The sequence below is a fragment of the Zea mays genome, chromosome 1, assembly GCF_902167145.1.
Source record: "Zea mays cultivar B73 chromosome 1, Zm-B73-REFERENCE-NAM-5.0, whole genome shotgun sequence".
Taxonomy (NCBI): domain Eukaryota; kingdom Viridiplantae; phylum Streptophyta; class Magnoliopsida; order Poales; family Poaceae; genus Zea; species Zea mays.
In genome coordinates, this window is record NC_050096.1 from 273505644 (window position 1) to 273527611 (window position 21968).

At 45.4% G+C, this 21968-nt stretch overlaps 1 protein-coding gene across 2 annotated transcripts; it reads right to left on the bottom strand.

Moving 5' to 3' along the window:
* Nucleotides 1-15499: 15499 nt before the first annotated feature.
* On the bottom strand, nucleotides 15500-21161 carry LOC103643883 (myosin-binding protein 2). Of its 2 annotated transcripts, none has more exons than XM_008667058.3 (4): nucleotides 19629-21161; nucleotides 18133-19152; nucleotides 16676-18017; nucleotides 15500-16170 (listed from the first exon to the last, which is right to left on the bottom strand). In XM_008667058.3, the coding sequence occupies exons 1-3, from the start codon at nucleotides 20614-20616 to the stop codon at nucleotides 16678-16680; spliced, it is 3348 nt and encodes a 1115-aa protein (XP_008665280.1). In that variant the 5' UTR covers nucleotides 20617-21161; the 3' UTR covers nucleotides 15500-16170; nucleotides 16676-16677. The 2 variants fall into 2 exon arrangements, with proteins under 2 accessions (XP_008665280.1, XP_008665281.1); XM_008667059.4 differs by having other exon boundaries at nucleotides 16676-18014; nucleotides 19629-21118.
* Nucleotides 21162-21968: the final 807 nt, after the last annotated feature.

Below are 21968 nucleotides of genomic sequence, written 5' to 3' on the forward strand. Positions count from 1 at the left end.
ATTCGAGCTCAAAGACTATCTCACAGTTTCTCACAAGAACGGAGCTCGAATCACTTAGAATAACAAACGGATGCGCAAAGACTGAGTGTGGATGATCAAGAATGCTCAAGAGTTGCTTGGTGTCCTCCTCCATGCACCTAGGGGTCCCTTTTATAGCCCCAAGGCAGCTAGGAGCCGTTGAGAACAAATCTGGAAGGCCATCTTTGCCTTCTGTCGTCGGGCGCACCGGACAGTCCGGTGCACACCGGACAGTGTCCGGTGCCCGATTCCTTTCCTTATTTGGCGAAGCCGACCGTTGCAGATCTGGGAGCCGTTGGCGCACCGGACATGTCCGGTGCCCCCTTCCGACCGTTGGCTCGGCCACGTGTCCCGCGCAGATCGCGCGGCCGACCGTTGGCCCTGGCCGACCGTTGGCTCACCGGACAGTCCGGTGCACACCGGACAGTCCGGTGAATTTTAGCCGTACGTCGTCAGCAAATTCCCGAGAGCGGCCTCTTCGGCCGAGGCAGCCTGGCGCACCGGACACTGTCCGGTGCACCACCGGACACTGTCCGGTGCACCACCGGACACTGTCCGGTGCACCACCGGACAGTCCGGTGCCCCAGACCGAAACAGCCTCTTGGCTGTATTCAGCCAAGTCTTCTCTTCTCTTCTTCTTTCTATTTCTAACACTTAGACAAATATATTAGTACACAAAACCAATGTACTAAGACTTAGAGACATACCTTTGCTCTAGATTTGCACTTTGTTCATCCATGGGTATTGATTCACATTTAAGCACTTGTGTTGACACTCAATCACCAAAATACTTAGAAATGGCCCAAGGGCACATTTCCCTTTCAATCTCCCCCTTTTTGGTGATTTATGCCAACACAACATAAAGCAACTAGAACAAGTGCAAAATCACTTCAAATAAAAATAAATTTGAGTTTTATTCAATTTTGGCATATATGGATCATCCTTTGCCACCACTTGGTCTGTTTTTGTAAATCAAACTCAAATCTCTATCTCTAGGTCAAACACACATGTTGAAGCATATAGAGAGTTATTCCAAAAGAGATTGGTCACAGATTTCAAAAACTCCCCCTTTTTCCCATAATCAACATTTCTCCCCACAAGAAGCCAACTTTTGATAAGAGAGACAATAAAAGAGTTTTGCCAAAACGAAAAGCTCTATTCTACTATTTTCAAAATCTCAAGTGGTAGCTGATCCATTTATTGCTTTGGCCTTTATTTTCTCCCCCTTTGGCATCAAGCACCAAAACGGGATCAATCTTGGCCCTTTAACCCCATTGCCTCACCAAAATCTTCAATTAAGAGTACAAAGGCAATAAGATCATAGAGATGAACTTGGAATAAGTTACCCTCTCATCGGAGTGCAGTGGAAGTCTTGCATGGTCCAAGTCCACCTTTTCCCTTTCAATTCTCCTTCGAGACTAAATCAAGCAAACTCAAACAAATGGTTAGTCTCAAAGGGTCAAGTTGTAGCACATCTCCCCCTAAATGTGTGCATCACTTGCAAAAGGACTTGTGAGGTCCGGGGAGTGCTTGTACAACTTGAGCACCATCAATAAGCAACAAAATGCATAAGGAACATGATCAATGGCATAAACACATGTATGCTATAAGTCAATCCAAGTTCCGCGAATCTAAGACATTTAGCTCACTACGCAGCCTGCAAAAGGTCTTCTCATCTAGAGGCTTGGTAAAGATATCGGCTAGCTGGTTCTCGGTGCTAACATGAAACACTTCGATATCTCCCTTTTGCTGGTGGTCTCTCAAAAAGTGATGCCGGATGTCTATGTGCTTTGTGCGGCTGTGTTCAACAGGATTTTCCGCCATGCGGATAGCACTCTCATTATCACATAGGAGTGGGACTTTGCTCAGATTGTAGCCAAAGTCCCGGAGGGTTTGCCTCATCCAAAGTAGTTGCGCGCAACACTGTCCTGCGGCAACATACTCGGCCTCAGCGGTGGATAGGGCAACGGAAGTTTGTTTCTTAGAATTCCATGACACCAGGGACCTTCCTAAGAATTGGCACGTCCCCGATGTACTCTTCCTATCGACCTTACATCCAGCATAGTCGGAGTCTGAGTATCCAACTAAGTCAAAGGTAGACCCCTTTGGATACCAGAGCCCGAAGCAAGGCGTAGCAACTAAATATCTAAGAATTCGCTTCACCGCCACTAAGTGACACTCTTTAGGATTGGATTGAAATCTAGCACACATGCATACGCTAAGCATAATATCCGGTCTACTAGCACATGAATAAAGCAAAGAACCTATCATGGACCGGTATGCTTTTTGATCAACGGACTTACCTCCTTTGTTGAGGTCTGTGTGTCCGTCGGTTCCCATTGGCGTCTTTGCGGGCTTGGCGTCCTTCATCCCAAACCTCTTTAGCAAGTCTTGCGTGTACTTCGTTTGGGAGATGAAAGTGCCGTCCTTGAGTTGCTTCACTTGGAACCCAAGGAAGTAGTTCAACTCGCCCATCATCGACATCTCGAATTTCTGCGTCATCACCCTGCTAAACTCTTCACAGGACTTTTGGTTAGTAGAACCAAATATTATGTCATCGACATAAATTTGGCACACAAACAAATCACCATTGCAAGTCTTAGTAAAAAGAGTTGGATCGGCTTTCCCAACCTTGAAAGCATTAACAATTAGAAAGTCTCTAAGGCATTCATACCATGCTCTTGGGGCTTGCTTAAGTCCATAGAGCGCCTTAGAGAGCTTACACACATGGTCGGAGTACCGTTCATCCTCGAAGCCAGGGGGTTGCTCCACGTACACCTCCTCCTTGATTGGCCCGTTGAGGAAAGCGCTCTTCACATCCATTTGGTACAACCTGAAAGAATGGTGAGCGGCATATGCTAGCAAGATACGAATTGATTCTAGCCTAGCCACAGGAGCAAAAGTCTCCTCGAAATCCAAACCTGCGACTTGGGCATAACCTTTTGCCACAAGTCGAGCCTTGTTTCTCGTCACCACCCCGTGCTCGTCCTGTTTGTCGCGGAACACCCACTTGGTTCCCACAACATTTTGCTTGGGACGAGGCACCAGTGTCCAAACTTCATTGCACTTGAAGTTGTTGAGCTCCTCCTGCATGGCCAACACCCAGTCCGGATCTAGCAAGGCCTCCTCTACCCTGAAGGGCTCAATAGAAGAGACAAAGGAGTAATGCTCACAAAAATTAACTAATCTAGATCGAGTAGTTACTCCCTTGCTAATGTCACCCAGAATTTGGTCAACGGGATGATCCCTTTGAATCATCGCTCGAACTTGGGTTGGAGGTGCCGGTTGCGCATCTTCCTCCATCACATGATCATCTTGTGCTCCCCCTTGATCACACGCCTCCTGTTGATGAACCTGTTCATCGTCTTGAGTTGGGGGTAGCACCATAGTTGAGGAAGATGGTTGATCTCGTTCATCTTGTTCCTATGGCCGCACTTCTCCAATCGCCATAGTTCGTATAGCGGCCGTCGGAACATCTTCTTCATCTACATCATCACAATCAACAACTTGCTCTCTTGGAGAGCCATTAGTCTCAACAAATACAACGTCGCTAGAGACTTCAACCAAACCTGATGATTTGTTGAAGACTCTATACGCCTTTGTATTTGAGTCATAACCTAACAAAAACCCTTCTACTGCTTTGGGAGCAAATTTAGAATTTCTACCCTTCTTTACTAGAATGTAGCACTTGCTCCCAAATACACGAAAGTATGATACATTGGGTTTGTTACCGGTTAGTAGCTCATACGACGTCTTCTTGAGGAGGCGGTGAAGGTAGACCCTGTTGATGGCGTGGCAAGCCGTGTTCACGGCTTCCGACCAAAATCGCTCGGGGGTCTTGAACTCTCCAAGCATAGTCCTCGCCATATCAATTAGCGTCCTGTTCTTCCTCTCTACCACACCATTTTGCTGTGGTGTGTAGGGAGCGGAGAACTCATGCTTGATTCCTTCCTCCTCAAGGAACTCCTCCACTTGAAGGTTCTTGAACTCGGACCCGTTGTCGCTTCTTATCTTCTTCACCTTGAGCTCAAACTCATTTTGAGCTCTCCTGAGGAAGCGCTTGAGGGTCCCTTGGGTTTCAGACTTATCCTGCAAAAAGAACACCCAAGTGAAGCGGGAAAAGTCATCAACAATAACTAGACCATACTTACTCCCTCCTATGCTCAGATAGGCGACAGGTCCGAAGAGGTCCATATGCAGCAGCTCCAGGGGTCTTGAAGTGGTCATCACATTCTTGCTGTGATGTGCTCCTCCCACTTGTTTACCTGCTTGACAAGCTGCACAAGGTCTATCTTTTTCGAATTGCACGTTAGTCAAACCTATCACGTGTTCTCCCTTTAGAAGCTTGTGAAGGTTCTTCATCCCCACATGTGCTAAGCGGCGATGCCACAGCCAGCCCATGCTAGTCTTAGCTATTAAGCATGCATCTAGACCGGCTTCCTCTTTTGCAAAATCAACTAAATAAAGTTTGTCGTCTAATACACCCTTAAAAGCTAGTGAACCATCACTTCTTCTAAAGACAGACACATCTTCATTTGTAAATAGACAGTTATACCCCATGTTGCATAATTGACTAACAGATAGCAAATTATATCCCAAGGACTCAACTAAAAATACATTAGAAATTGAGTGCTTATTTGAGATTGCAATTTTACCTAATCCTTTTACCTTGCCTTGATTCCCATCACCGAATATAATTGAATCTGGGAATCATTATTCTTGACGTAGGAGGTGAACATCTTCTTCTCCCCCGTCATATGGTTTGTGCATCCGCTATCAATAATCCAGCTTGAACCCCCGGATGCATAAACCTGCAAGGCAAATTTAGGCTTGGGACTTAGGTACCCAACTCTTGTTGGGTCCTACAAGGTTAGTGCAAATATCCTTAGGGACCCAAATGCAAGTTTTATCACCCTTGCATTTTGCCCCTAACTTTCTAGCAATTACCTTTCTATCCTTTCTATAAATTGCAAAGGAAGCATTCAAAGCATGATATATTGTAGAAGGCTCATTAACTTTCCTAGGAATATTAACAACATTTCTTCTACCAACATTTCTTTCATGCACAACATGAGAACTAGAAGCAGTCATAGCATAAGAATCATAAGCATGTGAATCATAAGCATCATAACTTCTAAAAGCATTTCTAGAATTTTTTCTATCATGATACAAAAAGGCATGGTTCTTTTTAACACTAGTAGCCATAGGGGCCTTCCCTTTCTCCTTAGCGGGAATGGGAGTCTTATGGCTTGTTAAGTTCTTGGCTTCCCTCTTGAAGCCAAGTCCATCCTTAATTGAGGGGTGTCTACCGATCGTGTAGGCATCCCTTGCAAATTTTAGTTTATCAACTTCACTCTTGCTAGTCTTAAGTTGAGCATTAAGACTAGCCACTTCATCATTTAGTTTTGAAATTGAAACTAAGTGTTCACTACAGGCATTAACATCAAAATCCTTACACCTAGTGCAAATTGTAATATTTTCAACACAAGAGTTACTTGCTACTTCTAGTTTAGCAGTTAAAACATTAATTTCACCTTTTAAAGAAGAAATGGTTTCATTACAAGTAGAAAGTTCACAAGAAAGTATTCCATTTCTTTTAACTTCTAGAGCAAGTGAATTTTGTGCACTAACAAATTTATCATGTTCTTCATATAAAAGGTCTTCTTGTTTCTCTAAGATTCTATCCTTTTCATTTAAGGCATCAATCAACTCATTAATCTTATCTATCTTAGTTCTATCCAATCCCTTGAATAAACTAGAGTAATCAATTTCATCCTCACTAGATTCATCATCACTAGAAGAATCATAAGCATTACGAGTGATTACCTTCTTTTCCCTTGCCATGAGGCAAGTGTGATGCTCGTTGGGGAAGAGAGCCGATTTGTTGAAGGCAGTGGCGGCGAGTCCTTCGTCGTCGGAGTCGGACGAAGAGCAATCCGAATCCCACTCCTTTCCAAGGTGTGCTTCGCCTTTGGCCTTCTTGTAAACCTTCTTGTTCTCTCTCTTCCCATTTTTCCCTTGCTCCTGGTCACTATCATTTTCGGGACAGTTAGCAATAAAATGACCAAGCTTACCGCATTTGAAGCATGATCGCTTTCCCTTGGTCTTAGCCTTGCTTGGCTGTCCCTTTCGACCTTTTAGTGCTGTCTTGAATCTTTTAATGATGAGGGCCATCTCTTCATCATTGAGCCCTGCCGCCTCAACTTGCGCCACCTTGCTAGGTAGCGACTCCTTGCTCCTTGTTGCCTTTAGAGCAATGGGTTGAGGCTCGTGGAGTGGACCGTTCAATGCGTCGTCGACGTATCTTGCCTCCTTGATCATCATCCGCCCGCTCACGAATTTTCCAAGTACTTCCTCGGGCGTCATCATCGTGTACCTGGGATTCTCACGAATATTGTTCACGAGATGAGGATCAAGAACGGTAAATGACCTGAGCATTAGGCGGACGACGTCGTGATCCGTCCAACGCGTGCTTCCGTAGCTCCTTATTTTGTTGATAAGGGTCTTGAGCCGGTTGTAAGTTTGAGTTGGCTCCTCTCCCCTTATCATGGCGAATCGTCCAAGCTCGCCCTCCACCAACTCCATCTTGGTGAGCATGGTGATGTCGTTCCCCTCGTGAGAGATCTTGAGGGTGTCCCATATCTGCTTGGCATTGTCCAAGCCACTCACCTTATTGTACTCTTCCCTGCACAAAGATGCTAAGAGAACAGTAGTAGCTTGTGCATTTCTATGAATTTGTTCATTTATAAGCATAGGGCTATCCGAGCTATCAAATTTCATTCCATTCTCCACAATCTCCCATATGCTTGGATGGAGAGAGAATAAGTGACTACGCATTTTGTGACTCCAAAATCCGTAGTCCTCCCCATCGAAGTGTGGAGGTTTGCCAAGAGGAATGGAAAGCAAATGCGAATTCGAACTATGTTGAATACGAGAATAATCAAATGAAAAGTTCGAATTGACCGTCTTTTTGTAGTCGTTGTCATCATCCTTTTGGGAAGAAGTAGACTCATCACTATCGTCGTAGTAGATGATCTCCTTGATGCGCCTTGTCTTCTTCTTCTTCCCTTCCTTCCGTCTATGCCCCGAGCCGGAGTCGGTAGGCTTGTCGTCCTTCGGCTCGTTGACGAAGGATTCCTTCTCTTTGTCGTTGATCACGATTCCCTTCCCCTTATGATCCATCTCTTCGGGCGGTTAGTCCCTTTCTTGAAGAGAACGGCTTTGATACCAATTGAGAGCACCTAGAGGGGGGGTGAATAGGTGATCCTGTAAAAACTTAACTTATAGCCACAAAAACTTGTTAAGGGTTAGCACAATAATTGCCAAGTGGCTAAAGAGGAGATCTTGCACAATACGATAATCACAGAGAATTCAACACAGAGGAGACACGGTGATTTATCCCGTGGTTCGGCCAAGTACAAAACTTGCCTACTCCACGTTGTGGCGTCCCAACGGACGAGGGTTGCAATCAACCCCTCTCAAGCGGTCCAAAGACCCACTTGAATACCACGGTGTTTTTGCCTTGCTTATTTTTATCCCACTCGCGAGGAATCTCCACAAATTGGAGTCTCTCGCCCTTACACTTAAGATTCACAAAGAAGCACGGAGTAAGGGAGGGAAGCAACACACACAAATCCACAGCGAAATGCGCACACACACGGCCAAGGTTCGAGCTCAAAGACTATCTCACAGTTTCTCACAAGAACGGAGCTCGAATCACTTAGAATAACAAACGGATGCGCAAAGACTGAGTGTGGATGATCAAGAATGCTCAAGAGTTGCTTGGTGTCCTCCTCCATGCGCCTAGGGGTCCCTTTTATAGCCCCAAGGCAGCTAGGAGCCGTTGAGAACAAATCTGGAAGGCCATCTTTGCCTTCTGTCGTCGGGCGCACCGGACAGTCCGGTGCACACCGGACAATGTCCGGTGCCCGATTCCTTTCCTTATTTGGCGAAGCCGACCGTTGCAGATCTGGGAGCCGTTGGCGCACCGGACATGTCCGGTGCACACCGGACAGTCCGGTGCCCCCTTCCGACCGTTGGCTCGGCCACGTGTCCCGCGCAGATCGCGCGGCCGACCGTTGGCCCTGGCCGACCGTTGGCTCACCGGACAGTCCGGTGCACACCGGACAGTCCGGTGATTTTTAGCCGTACGCCGTCAGCAAATTCCCGAGAGCGGCCTCTTCGGCCGAGGCAGCCTGGCGCACCGGACACTGTCCGGTGCACCACCGGACACTGTCCGGTGCACCACCGGACAGTCCGGTGCCCCAGACCGAAACAGCCTCTTGGCTGTACTCAGCCAAGTCTTCTCTTCTCTTCTTCTTTCTATTTCTAACACTTAGACAAATATATTAGTACACAAAACCAATGTACTAAGACTTAGAAACATACCTTTGCTCTAGATTTGCACTTTGTTCATCCATGGGTATTGATTCACATTTAAGCACTTGTGTTGACACTCAATCACCAAAATACTTAGAAATGGCCCAAGGGCACATTTCCCTTTCAACAACGTGGAGGTAGGCAAGCCTTTGTGACGAGCTGAACCACGAGATAAATCCTTGTTCCTTGTTTCTTTTACATTTTGAATTGTATTCTTTGCTTTCCACTGATATACTTGGTTGTGCATATTTATGAGTACGGATCCTTAGTGGACTTGACACAGGACATCACCAAGTACATATCTAAGTGTTGCTTGCAGACGTAGCTGCTTTTGAGCATTCTGCATGGAGCGGTAGTGTTGAATAGAGCGCAACAGTGCTGGAGAGCAGTAGTGCTGTACATCCAAGCGGCAGTGCCGGACAGGTTCCTAACAGCAGGTTAGAGTTTCACTTAAACACACATGTTCCGTTGCATCCATGATGTTCATTATACTGAATGTACAGCCGTGGCAGCAATATCCTCACTATTTTACTTCTAGCAGCAGCATTTGGCTGAGCAGCCACACCTTTAGCTTGACAACATTGCTAACAGCACGTGATACTTGATTTCGCATACTGCGGAAGCATTGTAACACTACGGCAGGAGATGTTAGAATTATAGGCATTTTCCATATCATTTTAATTCCATAAATTAACATTATGATGATGACATATAAAAGATAATTAACCATAGAAATCATGATCTTAAATTGATCCATACCAATATGGATCAAGAGAACATAAAGCATATGGATAATATAAATATAATAAGTATATAAACATGGTTCATGAATTTCTTGACTGCCTGCCTTGTCCGTTTCTTGACTTCTCAAGTTAGGTGTGGCACACCCTTGTCCGTTTCTTGACTTCTCAAGTTAGGTGGAGTAATTCCCACCATATAAGTCAAGCCAAAAGACCCTTGGACCTCCAATATGGTACTATTGGTATTCTCCACCATTACACACCATAGAGTTTATTCAATAAATGGGCCAAGCCCATAAAAGATCCAACAATCTCCACCAAACTCTAGGGTTTGTAATGATGAAGTATCAGAATCACAATCCTTTGATATACCAGTGTTTCGATGGAGACTGTTAAGTTGAACATCCATCTAGAATAAGAGTTTCACTCATTCACAACTGAACAATGGACTATGCCTTGAATTGACACTTTTGTGTGAAATAAGTTTCACTCAAATCCTTTGCTGATACTAGGCTGCAAAAGGGTATTCCTGCTGTTTAGAAGCATATAAGTCACACTTCAGTGCCTTTCATGAGTATTTAGGGATTACCCAAATCCCATAGACTGTGGCCAACAGTCTGACTCATACAGGTGTATTCCTCAAAAGATGTTCTGTAGGACAACATCTCACCTTTAAAAGACTCTTGGAATACATTAAGGTAAAAACCATCCTGCCTTACAGATAGGAAAGGTGTGCATCAGAAATGAGTTAAGGAAGGGATCTTTCCTCACAATCTACTCCTAGTTTGTTTCTCCACTCTACTTCATGGGATCTCCGATCACATAGAGCAGGTTACCACTAGAGTAGATTTCACATGGGTCTCATACCCATTTCTCTCGATGCACTTTCTATCACATTGCGTGATAGACCCTTAGTGAATTGATCTGCCAGATTATTCGATGTGTGGACATAATCCACAGTAATAACTCCGGAGTTTTTCAGCTTTCTGACAGATTTCAATCTCCTCTTAACATGCCTTGTAGACTTCATCTTATTCCTAGAACTGTTAACCTTTGTAATCACAGTTTGGTTGTCACAGTTCATGGAAATAGCTGGTATTGGTTTTTCAACTACCGGTAAGTCCAATAGGAAATCACGAAGCCACTCGGCCTCAGCCCCAGCAGTGTCTAATGCTGCGAGTTCTGCTTCCATTGTAGACTTCGTTAAGATAGTCTGCTTGCAAGACTTCCAGGAAACAGCGCCACCTCCAAACAGAAACACATATCCGCTTGTGGCATAAAGCTCATCAGCATCAGAAATCCAGTTGGCATCACAATAGCCTTCCAGCACTTTTGGGTTTCCAGTATAATGAATATTGTATGTCATAGTACCTTTCAAATACCACAACACTCTCTCAAGAGCACGCCAGTGATCATCTCCTGGTTTCGACACGAACCGACTTAGCTTACTCACAGCATAAGAGATGTCTGGCCTTGTTGCACTTACAAGGTACATGAGCGAGCCAATGATCTGGGAGTATGTCAATTGATCCCTTGCTATTCTCTGATTCTTTCTCAATAGCACACTAGGGTCATAAGGTGTTGGAGCAGGATCACAGTCACTAAAACCAAAGCGACTCAATACCTTTTCCACATAATGGGATTGTAACAAAGTTACCCCACCATCAGCTTCTCTAACAAATCTTTCATTTCGAAATTGCTCGATAGAAGGTTTTTAACTTCCTCAATCACATTGAGATTTGATCCAAAGATCAAGATGTCATCAACATAAAGGCACAGCATAATAGACTCACCCCCACCATACCGATAATATACACACGTGTCAGATTCATTTACAGCAAAACCAGCGGCTGTAAGAGTATTATCAAACTTTTCATGCCATTGCTTAGGTGCTTGTTTTAGGCCATACAATGATTTTATCAACCTGCACACCTTGTTCTCTTGACCATCCGCAATGAACCCTTCTAGCTGATCCATGTAGATCTCCACATCCAACTCTCCATTTAGGAAAGCTGTCTTAACATCCATCTGATGAATGATAAGACCATAAGAGGCTGCCACGACTATTAATGTGCGAATCATAGTCAATCGAGCCACTGGTGAGTAGGTATCAAAGAAATCTTCACCCTCTTTTTGGGTATATCCTTTGGCCACAAGCCTTGCCTTGTATCTCTCGATTGTACCATCAGGCCTAAGCTTTTTCTTGAAGATCCATTTGCAGTCTATAGGTTGACAACCATAAGGACGGTCAACGACCTCCCAAGTTCCATTAGACATAATAGATTTCATCTCACTTCTTACTGCTTCCTTCCATAAGTCAGCATCAGGAGAGGAATATGCCTCACTAATGGTAGTTGGTGTGTCTTCCACAAGGTACACTATAAAGTCATTACCAAAGGATTTTGCAACCCTCTGTCTCTTGCTCTTTCGAGTGACTATAGTGTCATCCTCCTCAGGGATGTGCACGTGAGAATCCTCAACATGTTCTATAGGAATCGACAGTTCGTGCTCATGGTGAGTTATAGTCTCATGACTTATATCACTAGGTGTATTTTTCATGGGAAACTCATTCTCAAAAAATATTGCGTCTCTTGATTCCATGATAGTATCAACATACATATCAGGCACATCAGATTTTATAATTAAGAACCTATACCCAGTGCTGTGAAAAGAGTACCCAAGGAATATACAATTAACAGTTTTAGGCCCAAGTTTACGCTTTTGTTGATTGGCACATTCAGTTTAGCCAATCAACCCCAAGTGCGCAAGTATGAGAGATTTAATCTTCTCTTTTCCCATTCCTCAAATGGTGTGATCTCTTTGTTCTTTGTTGGAACTCTATTCAGGACATGACATGCCGTCAAAATCGTCTCACCCCAGCATGCCTTGGATAATCCAGCTGTACTCAACATGGCATTCACCAAATCTGTTAGAGTGCGGTTTTTCCTTTCAGCAATCCCATTGGATTGAGGTGAGAATGACAGTGTCCTCTCATGAATAATACCATGTTCCACGCAGAACTCATCGAACACATTAGAGAAATATTATCTACCTCGATCGGACCTTAAACGTTTTATTTTCCTCTCAAGTTGGTTCTCAACTTCAGCTTTATAGGCCTTAAAATAATTGAACGCTTCATCTTTTGTTTTTAAGAGATACACATAGCAAAATCTAGTGGAGTCATCTATAAAAGTGAGAAAGTATCTTTTACCATCTTTGGTCAAAATTCCATTCATCTCGCACAGATCAGAATGAACAAGTTCTAGAGGTGCCAAACTCCTCGCCTCAGCAGCCTTGTGAGGCTTGCGGGGTTGTTTTGATTCAACACACACATGACACTTAGACTTTTTGACTAAGTTAAATTTAGGAATTAGATTTAGATTTGCTAACCGCATAAGACAGCCAAAGCTTGCATGACAAAAACGTGAATGCCATAAATCTGACTCATCAGAAAAATGAACAGAATTCATCGTTTTATTACACACATCATGCAGGGATAAGCGGAACAAGCCTCCGCAGTCATATCCTTTACCAACAAAAGTACCATGTTTTGACACAACACATTTATTAGACTCAAGAACAACTTTGTATCCATCTCGACATAGCATCGAAGCACTAACGAGATTCTTCTTGATAGAGGGCACATGCTGCACGCTCTTCAATGGCACCGTGTTTCCCGAAGTAAACTTCAGAATGACCGTACCAACACCAAGAACATGAGCACGCGACCCATTTCCCATTAACAAGGCGCCAGACCTCCCGACCTGGTAGGAAGTGAACATAGAGGCATCAGCACACACATGAATGTTTGCACCACTGTCCATCCACCACTTAGGTGAATTACAAACTGAGAGAACAAATGGTAAAGAGTTACCATACCTAGATGTTTCATCTCTAGTTTTAGTGGCTACAACGTTAGCTGATTTCTTGTCTTGTGTGAACTTGCGATCAGGGCACTCTCTAGCCCAATGTTGATCACTGCCACAGACAAAGCATCCTCCCTTTCCCTTGTTATTGTTGTTCTTCTTTTTAAAATGTGCTGTTTGAACAGGTTTATTTGCATTCTCTTGTTTGTTCTGGTTTTTCTTCTTGTTAAACTTGCGGAAGTTTCTCTTCTGCACCACATTAGCAGTAGAGGTCTCAACACCTTTTCTACTGTCCTTTGTTCTAGCCCTTTCCTCAACATCAAGAGTACCAATGAGCTCTTCCACATTGAACTCTTGTCTCTTATGTTTGAGAGAGGTAGCAAAGTCCTTCTAAGAAGGTGGCAACTTGGCGATTATACCGCCAGCCACAAACTTGTCAGGCAAAGGACAAGGAAAAAGTTCAAGTTCCTTAGCTAGTGCCTGAAACTCATGAGCCTGTTCCACTACAAATCGGTTCTCAACCATCTTGTAGTCATACAACTGCTCCATGAGATACAGCTCGCTACCAGCGTCAGTTACTCCGAACTTTCCAACAAGTGCATCCCACAGCTCTTTCCCTGTAGGAAGGATGATATAGCTTTTCTAGAATTTTGTATCAAGTGCGCTAATTACTGCTCCTCGAAAGAGGTTGTCTTCAGCCTTAAACTTAGCCTCATCCTCAGGAGGTAAGTTGACAGGCTTGCCCTCAGCGGCATGAAAATAAGACATTGCAGTAAGCCACAATTCTATTTTAGCTTTCTAGATCAAGAAGTTTTTACCATCAAAAGGATCAGGCTTTAGCACAGCAGCAAAACCTCTGACAGAAAAATGCCTAACATTAGGTTTTTGGATTGTTAGAATTATAGGCATTTTTCATATCATTTTAATTCCATAAATTAACATTATGATGATGACATATAAAAGATAATTAACCATAGAAATCATGATCTTAAATTGATCCATACCAATATGGATCAAGATAACATAAAACATATGAATCATATAAATATAATAAGTATATAAACATGGTTCATGAATTATTACATAACAACTGAAAATAAAACAGATAGCAATATAAACAGAATGACTGTAAAATTATAACAGACAGATATAACATATTATAATATGACAGAACAGAGCTACATACGAAACAATAGAGATGAACATATATAATATGTAGAATGTAAAACAGTAACGAACTGAATTGATCATACCCTCCCATGCGCTCCGAGGATCCTGATCCTTGTCCAACTTCTCTTGCCATTCGTACGAGATGAAGACGCCAGGAACCAGTGAAGAAGACAACGAAGGACGTTGGGCAGTCGCGTAGACGCTCCCCAAAAAAATAATTGTCGATCCCCCCGAGCAGGGTCTCGAACGGCAAGGGCTTCAGAGGCACCTGCCCTCTCGCTTCTCTGTGCTCGCAGAGCTACGAGATGGAAACACTCTCACTTGCGGCTGGACTGTGACTCTGAAATGGTTCTGTTCCCGTGTACCAAGTGTCAGGGGTTCTCCTCTATTTAACCTCTCGCAGAGGAAAGCTGAAGGAGAAGGGTCGCATGCTGCACGCCAAAAGACGAGCAGCTGAAGAACAAGGGTCTCGCATGCAGCTGACGAAGAGACAGACAACTGAAAGGTTTACGCGGTTAGTGAGTGCTAAAAATTAACACAACCACACCACGCCCGCCTGCCACGCCCGAGCCCGGCCGACGGCGGCGCGCGCGTGGCACGCCCTTGTCCGTTTCTTAACTTCTCAAATTAGGTGGAGTAATTCTCACCATATAAGCCAAAAGACCCTTGAACTTCTAATATGGTTTTCTTCACCATTACACATCATAGAATTTATTCAATAAATAAGCCAAACTCATAAAAGATCCAACGGGAGAAGCGGGAGGCAACCAGACTTATAAGGTCGAGAGCTACGCGAGCCGGCGCCTGTGTCCCTGTCACATCACATCTCACCCTTCTGCCTGATCCACGCTTAGAGGTAAAGCAACCATCATCCTTGTGTCTTCAGTTTACTGGATGCGATGCGTCTCGCGGTATCCTTCCTCACCTCGCCCCCCGGTCCAAACCGGTACGGCTACTGACTGATCTACTCCACAGTTGACACTGTCTGCACTAGCCGAGCCGAACTTCTCAACAAAGCTAGGTGGGTCGATCGGAGCTTGAGCTTCAATTAAAGCAAGAGAAAGCTGTTACTGACAGCTTAAAACCATAGTAGTACTAGTACCAGTGCCGGAACAGAGAAGATATTGCACAGGACACGACCAACGAGCTGATGCATTGGTGAGCAGCACCAGCACTAGAACATGGCAGAGGCAGGCCCACCCCACCCAACACAGACTGTTTGGTGACCTGCATCCATGCACCGGCGCCCGCCCAACTGGGTCATCTCATGATTCTTGACAGCTAAACCAATCATACATCAGCGCACGACGCCGGTTGCTTTCAGAGTTCAATAACTAATAAGCAGCACTTGCATCAAAATATTGCAATGTCCAGAACAATAACAGCGAAAAAGAACAAAAGGGAAAGAAAAAAAAAGACCCATAAAACAACAGTCATGCTATGCACACACCCAACACCTCATCATTCCAAAGGCCGAAAGCACATTACATACAGCTAGAAGATTTACAGGGAAAGGATTTAGAAAAAAAGAAGAAAACAAAAACTAGTGAAGCCCAACATATCTGGCAGCAAAGCTGGCATCGGCATGTCTTCAGGTTAATGAATTCTAAAGCTTCTGCACAAGGCCATGATTGCCGCCACACCCCCCACAAACACACAGCCCCACAGGGGCCCGGGCGGCTCACCAACCACCCTCTTGCCCTTGGGCAAAAGTTTGGAACCCACCGGGAAAACTAAACCAACACAAAAAGAGAACGTGGGAAGTGGTCCACAAAAAAAATCCTGGACCTTGGAAGGCAGAATTGCTCCGTGATCTGCCTTCCCAATGGTATCTTCGAACCGACTGTGACGGGTGTTCCAGGAGGAGCTCCTTCCACTCCAGGAACCAACAAAACTTCTCCAATGACAATACTACTTAGTCGGCAATCTTTTTTTCCCCTTATCATTGTTGTATGATTTCCATCTTCAAGCAATATTCGCTGGACATAGGCAGGGATCTGGAACCAACAAGCAAGAATTAGGTTTTCTCAAATCAATTAGAACAGAATGGGATATTTTAGGCACGGAATTTAAGTGCTGTGCAAAGGACATGTGGGGATGCATGACTTCTTTAGGAAATTAGAATTCTGTTTACTCATCGTGTATGTAACACGGAATTCAATGAACAGTTTTTCTTAGAAGATATAGAGAAGTGCTGTGCAAAGGACATGTGGGGATGCATGACTTCTTTAGGAAATTAGAATTCTGTTTACTCATCGTGTATGTAACACGGAATTCAATGAACAGTTTTTCTTAGAAGATATAGAGAAGTGCTGTGCAAAGGACATGTGGGGATGCATGACTTCTTTAGGAAATTAGAATTCTGTTTACTCATCGTGTATGTAACACGGAATTCAATGAACAGTTTTTCTTAGAAGATATAGAGCAATCATTCTGTCACCATCCATGCTGACAAGAAAAGAAAAACCCAGCAAACTATCGATACTAGTTATCGCATGTTACCTTCAATCCGTGTGATGATGTAGGTAATGAGGCGAAAGCTCCCCAGAGTTCCTTGCACTTGCACGTTGCTCAATCCTTCTTAGGTCCCGAAGATGCTGTAATATCTCCTGAAGAAGATCAAACCCTTTCCCTCCCTTCTTCAAAGTCCTAACGCACTGTTTTATGTATTCCCTATCTGCCTCAAGAGCATGCAGCCTCTCGTGTACCTGATCGATTTCATTGGCAATTGCAAGCTTATGTTGCTCTCTAGCAAGGTCCAGTGTGACCTCTGTTGAATGCTGTGCATCATTACCTTGGGGGACGTTTCCAGCTTCCACGGTAGCATCGTCGAACAATGGAAGGAGTTTCTTTCCTCTGTAGGTTACATTCTTTCTCTTGTCATGGAGCTTAAAGCAGCTATCATCATCAGAGAAACCATTTGAGGCACCACTTAAATGGTTTTCTTCTGAGAAATGCTTCATGTTATCGGACTCTTCATCATCAAGATCAAAAAGTTTATCTTCTAGCACTTTAAGCTGTTCCAGTATGGATAGTCTCTCTTCCTCAAAATCAGCTAGTGAGCCATCAAGGGTAACAAGATGCCTGGCAGTTTCTTGTAGCACAACATCTGTAGGAATACTCCCATTGCTTCCATTAATACCATGGGAAGATTCATCACCTTCATAGAAACTTTGTGAAAGGTCATCACTATCCTCAGCACTCGATGAAGTTGACGATGATCCATTCTGGTCATCAGCCTTGTGCCTGGACAATTTCCTCACCTTTACCTCATAGAGATGAACCTTGTGGCGATACAGCTCGAGCTCTCTCTCCAGATCTTGCTTCTCCTTCTCTCTCTTAACAACTAGTTCATTCAACCTCTGCAGTGCTTCTTGGTCATACTCTGACTGTTCCTCCATAAGCCGCTGGTATTGAATCGCCTCCATCTGCATTGCAGCTTTCTGTTCTTGCAAGCGGTTTATCATTGCCATGGTTTCATCGGCAGCTATAGCAGCAGCGTTCCTCTCATTTTCAAGTTCAGAATATAGGGTGTTCAATGATTTGCGTGTGGAAGCCAAAGCAGATTTTAGTTGATCCACACTCACCAATTCAGTGCTTTCCAGATCAGTAGACAAAGTAGCAACACTTGAATCTACAGATTTAGCATCAGAAACAACTGCTTTAGAATCCAGCAGTTCCTGTGAATCACATATACCTTCAATATGAGTCGGCGTATCAGGCTCTCTGTCTTCTTCGGAGACACTATGATCTAGAGAGAACTTGACTATGCTCGTCAAAGGTTCGTAACAAATTTGATGTATGGCTGTTAGAGCAGCTTCAGTTGAATCCTCTTCAATATCTTCTGTTAAACAATTAATAATCAGTTTCAAAATTTACACAATAATATTATAAGTGACAATCAGAATGCACTAATCTTGGGAAACAAACAAAGCGTTCTTGTGATCTCAGCATCTTACCTTTCCATGAGTTTGTGTTAACATTAAAAGTGTCTGCTGCATAATGTAGAACATCTGCTGTTTCAGAAGTGACTTTCTGCTTCACCTCATCTTGCTCATCATCAGTATGAGCATATGAAAACAGGCAACCGTGTTCCTCAGAATCAATTGGCACAGAGTCACACTCTTGTTCCAACCCAGCCTGTGCAGTTCTCTCTACTTCAAGTTCTTGATCAGCATGCTCCCTGGAACGTTTTGGTATTGAATCCAACTCCTGATTTACCTCAGCTTGTTGAACCTGCATCTCTTCAATCCGAGTTACAGAAGTGACTTTCTGCTTCGCCTCATCTTGCTCATCATCAGTATGAGCATATGAAGTAAGGCAACCGTGTTCCCCAGAATCAATTGGCACAGAGTCACACTCTTGTTCCAACCCAGCCTGCGCAGTTCTCTCTCCTTGAAGTTCTTCATCAGCATGCTCCCTGGAACATTTTGGTATTGAATCCAACTCCTGATTTACCTCAGCTTGTTGAACCTGCTTCTCTTCAATCCGAGTTACAGAAGTGACTTTCTGCATCGCCTCATCTTGCTCATCATCAGTATGAGCATATGAAGTAAGGGAACCGTGTTCCCCATAATCAATTGGCACAGAGTCACACTCTTGTTCCAACCCAGCCTGTGCAGTTCTCTCTCCTTGAAGTTCTTCATCAGCATGCTCCCTGGAACATTTTGGTATTGAATCCAACTCCTGATTTACCTCAGCTTGTTGAACCTGCTTCCCCTCAATCTGAGTTACAGCAACGTGCTTAGAAGCTTCCACTGGCATAGAGTTCATTTTATGCTTTGACTCAGCCAGTGGAAAATGCTCCAACTCAGTACTTCTATCTAACCTCTCAACAAATTCATGGTCACTAGGATCTGTTGGCATAGCACACAGTTCCTGTTGTTGAGTAACCTGTTCAGCTTGCTCACCTTCAAATACCTCATCTTCAAATGATATTTTCTGGTCCTTAACTTCCAATCCACTGTCATCCTCAAGAGCTGCATTTAACATGTTGAAAATAAGGTTATGACTAACTAGCTGGAAACATAGAAAAACATCACGGAACAACTTCAAGGACAATAAATTATATGTTTGGCTTCTATTCTGTTGAGAGGTCCAGTTCATCCTATCAATTTTTCTTAGGTCACTTTCCCCTTTTTTTCTTCCAGTTCAAGTATTCAACTATAGGTCTACCAGACAATCAGACATAATGACAATAGAAGCGCAATGGATATCCCAGTGCTATCCAAAATCTAGAATGACTGAAGCACAGCTCAGTGAAAACATGGAAGAACCATGACTCCATTTGGTAGATAGAAATAATTAACTTCTGATTCAGCACTACAGGTGAGCAGAATAAACAGAAATGCATTAAAAAACACAAATACAATAAAAGTGATATTCAGAGCTATAGTCAGCATGGCTAAACTAGAATGACAGAAAAGGTAACTTTACCAAAGGAGGAACGACTTACACTGATGATCAGCAAAGGCATCCACGGTTTTGTCTGCATTTATGCCACCATCAAGTGTAGCTTCTATACAAGCTGGCACAAGGACTACGGCAACAATCTGTTCATCAATCAGCCGATCAACCACATCCACCTTATCATCAGATGGCATAATTTTCTCCTCATTGCTACTAACTGTGTTCTCCATGTCCACGTTGTTCTGCCTTACAACACCATGGTCAACTGCTTCCTTTCCTTCGCCACCGGATTGAGATGACACGGTGCCCATGGTGACCACCAACGAGTCAATTGATTCAAGAGCAACCGGCCGCTCAACATTGGCAACAACCTCGGCAGCCAAGACGCCGATTGAGTCATCCTCCACAAACGGCTTATCGTCGAAGAGCTCGATCACAGGACCTTCCTTGGAGACAACGACCACGTCTCCATTTGGCATCGCTGCCTCTTCCTCTTGCTTGAGGCCACAATCTGAACCACGCGGCGCCGACGTGGTGAGCAAGAAGGGCGGCGAGTAGAAGCCGCTCTCGAGCGCGACACCGCAGCAGGCACAGGCGAGGTCCCGCTCACCCAGCTCGCTCCGGCCCATCCACGACAACAGCGCCTTCCCGGGCGCTGCCGCCGCGGCGCAGTCCTCGCACATGTCCCCGGCGTCCGCGAGCCGGCGGTGCGCGCTGCAGTAGCCGAGGCGCGACAGCTCGGCGGCGTGCGCGTCGCACAGCAAGCGGCGCAGGGGCTCGGCGCCTCGGTGGTGCGGCGGGCGGGTCTCGAAGAGGCTGTCGACGCCGAGGCGGGAGCAGAGCGCGCACGGCGGCGCGAGGCCGAAGAAGGCGGCGAACCGGGATATGAGGTAGGAGAAGACGCCGTTGGCGAGGAGCAGCGCGATGAGGATCCACTCGAGCAGCGCGTACGCGAGCACCCGCGCGACGCGGTTGCTCTTCTTGCACAGCGACGCGGCGAGGCTGGCGCCCGCCACGGGAGCCTGCGACACCATCCCCACCACAGCAAGGTTGCTTGGGAACCGTAGCCGGAATGCGGTGGAGACGACGCCGACGTCGCAGCCGGGCTTTGCCGTGGAATCCAAGGAAGCACAGAAACTAGTTCCTTCCGTCCCGAATCCTTCCCCTGCGCCCCCAGAATTAGGCTGGGACGGATCGGAGAACGCAACCCGAACGTGATTCGTCAGTGGCAAGCAACCACTGGCGAACTAGGTTCCTCCGGACCAAAAGAAGAAGAAGAAAAGGAAAATAAACTCTGCACAAAGTCCTCCCTGCTACTTCTATAGATTGCAGCAAAGACGAGTTTCTTTCGCAGGCGGAATCGAGGACCGAGAACGGGATCAGAGATTCGAAAGAGGAACGAACGAAATCTTTACAGGCAGAGGAGCTGGGGCGGGAGGGACTAGTGATGATGGTGACAGGATTGGGAGCGCTATTGACAAGAACAAGCAGCAGAAGAGGGGAGAGGGAGAGGGAGAGGGAGAGGAGGCGGAAGGGGAAAGAGGCCGTTTCGGTCGGCAGCGGATGGACTAATAGGGAGGGAATGACCGAATGACAGAAGATGCGCTTTTGAGCTATAGTAAAATTCGCGTTACTGGGGGGGCCCTAATGACCGTGATTACTACACGTCGCCCTAAAGCAGAGGTGAACGTTGGGGGTGAGTCGGCGGCAATTAGGCCGCCGGTGGCTGAAGAAAGGGTCCTCGGCCAGCGTAAGAACAACGGCATGATTTGTTAATGAGCATGTAATGTAGTTACGGTTCCTCCCCTTCCAGTTGGAAAGGCTAGTGAGTTCCGTTTCCGTCCGAGAATACGTACGCGGCGGCAGCATAGATGAGATGAGTCGCATCAGTGCGTCACTGGCCGATGAGCATCTTTGAAGCTGAACACGAAAGCGACGTCTACTACAGTACGTGTGCCAGTAGCAGTACTACTAGAGTACGCACTACGCAGTGTCCAGTACTAGCTAGTAGCAGGACCGACCGTTCTCGTGCTTTCCGTTTCTGCAGCAGTGGTGGATTGGATTCCTACAGCGGCGCGGCGCCGGTCGTTTTCCGTGGACCGGCGTTGCGTTGCGTTGCGTCACCTGGACGGCGAGCCGGCTGGTTGGTCGGTTACCGTCGCGTCCCCCGAATCCGCGACGCAACCGCGGCAGCGGGAGGAAGGCGTCGTCGGAGAGAAGTTCGGCACGGCAAAGTGGACTTGCAGTCCTGCGCTTTTTTATATATATATTTTTTCGTGTCGCGGAGGCGACTGGATCGGAGACATTCATACGGGACGGGGACCGTTGGTTGGATTGGGTCGTCTCTGCAGTGCCGCCGTCGCGACCGCCACGGCCTCTCGATCCG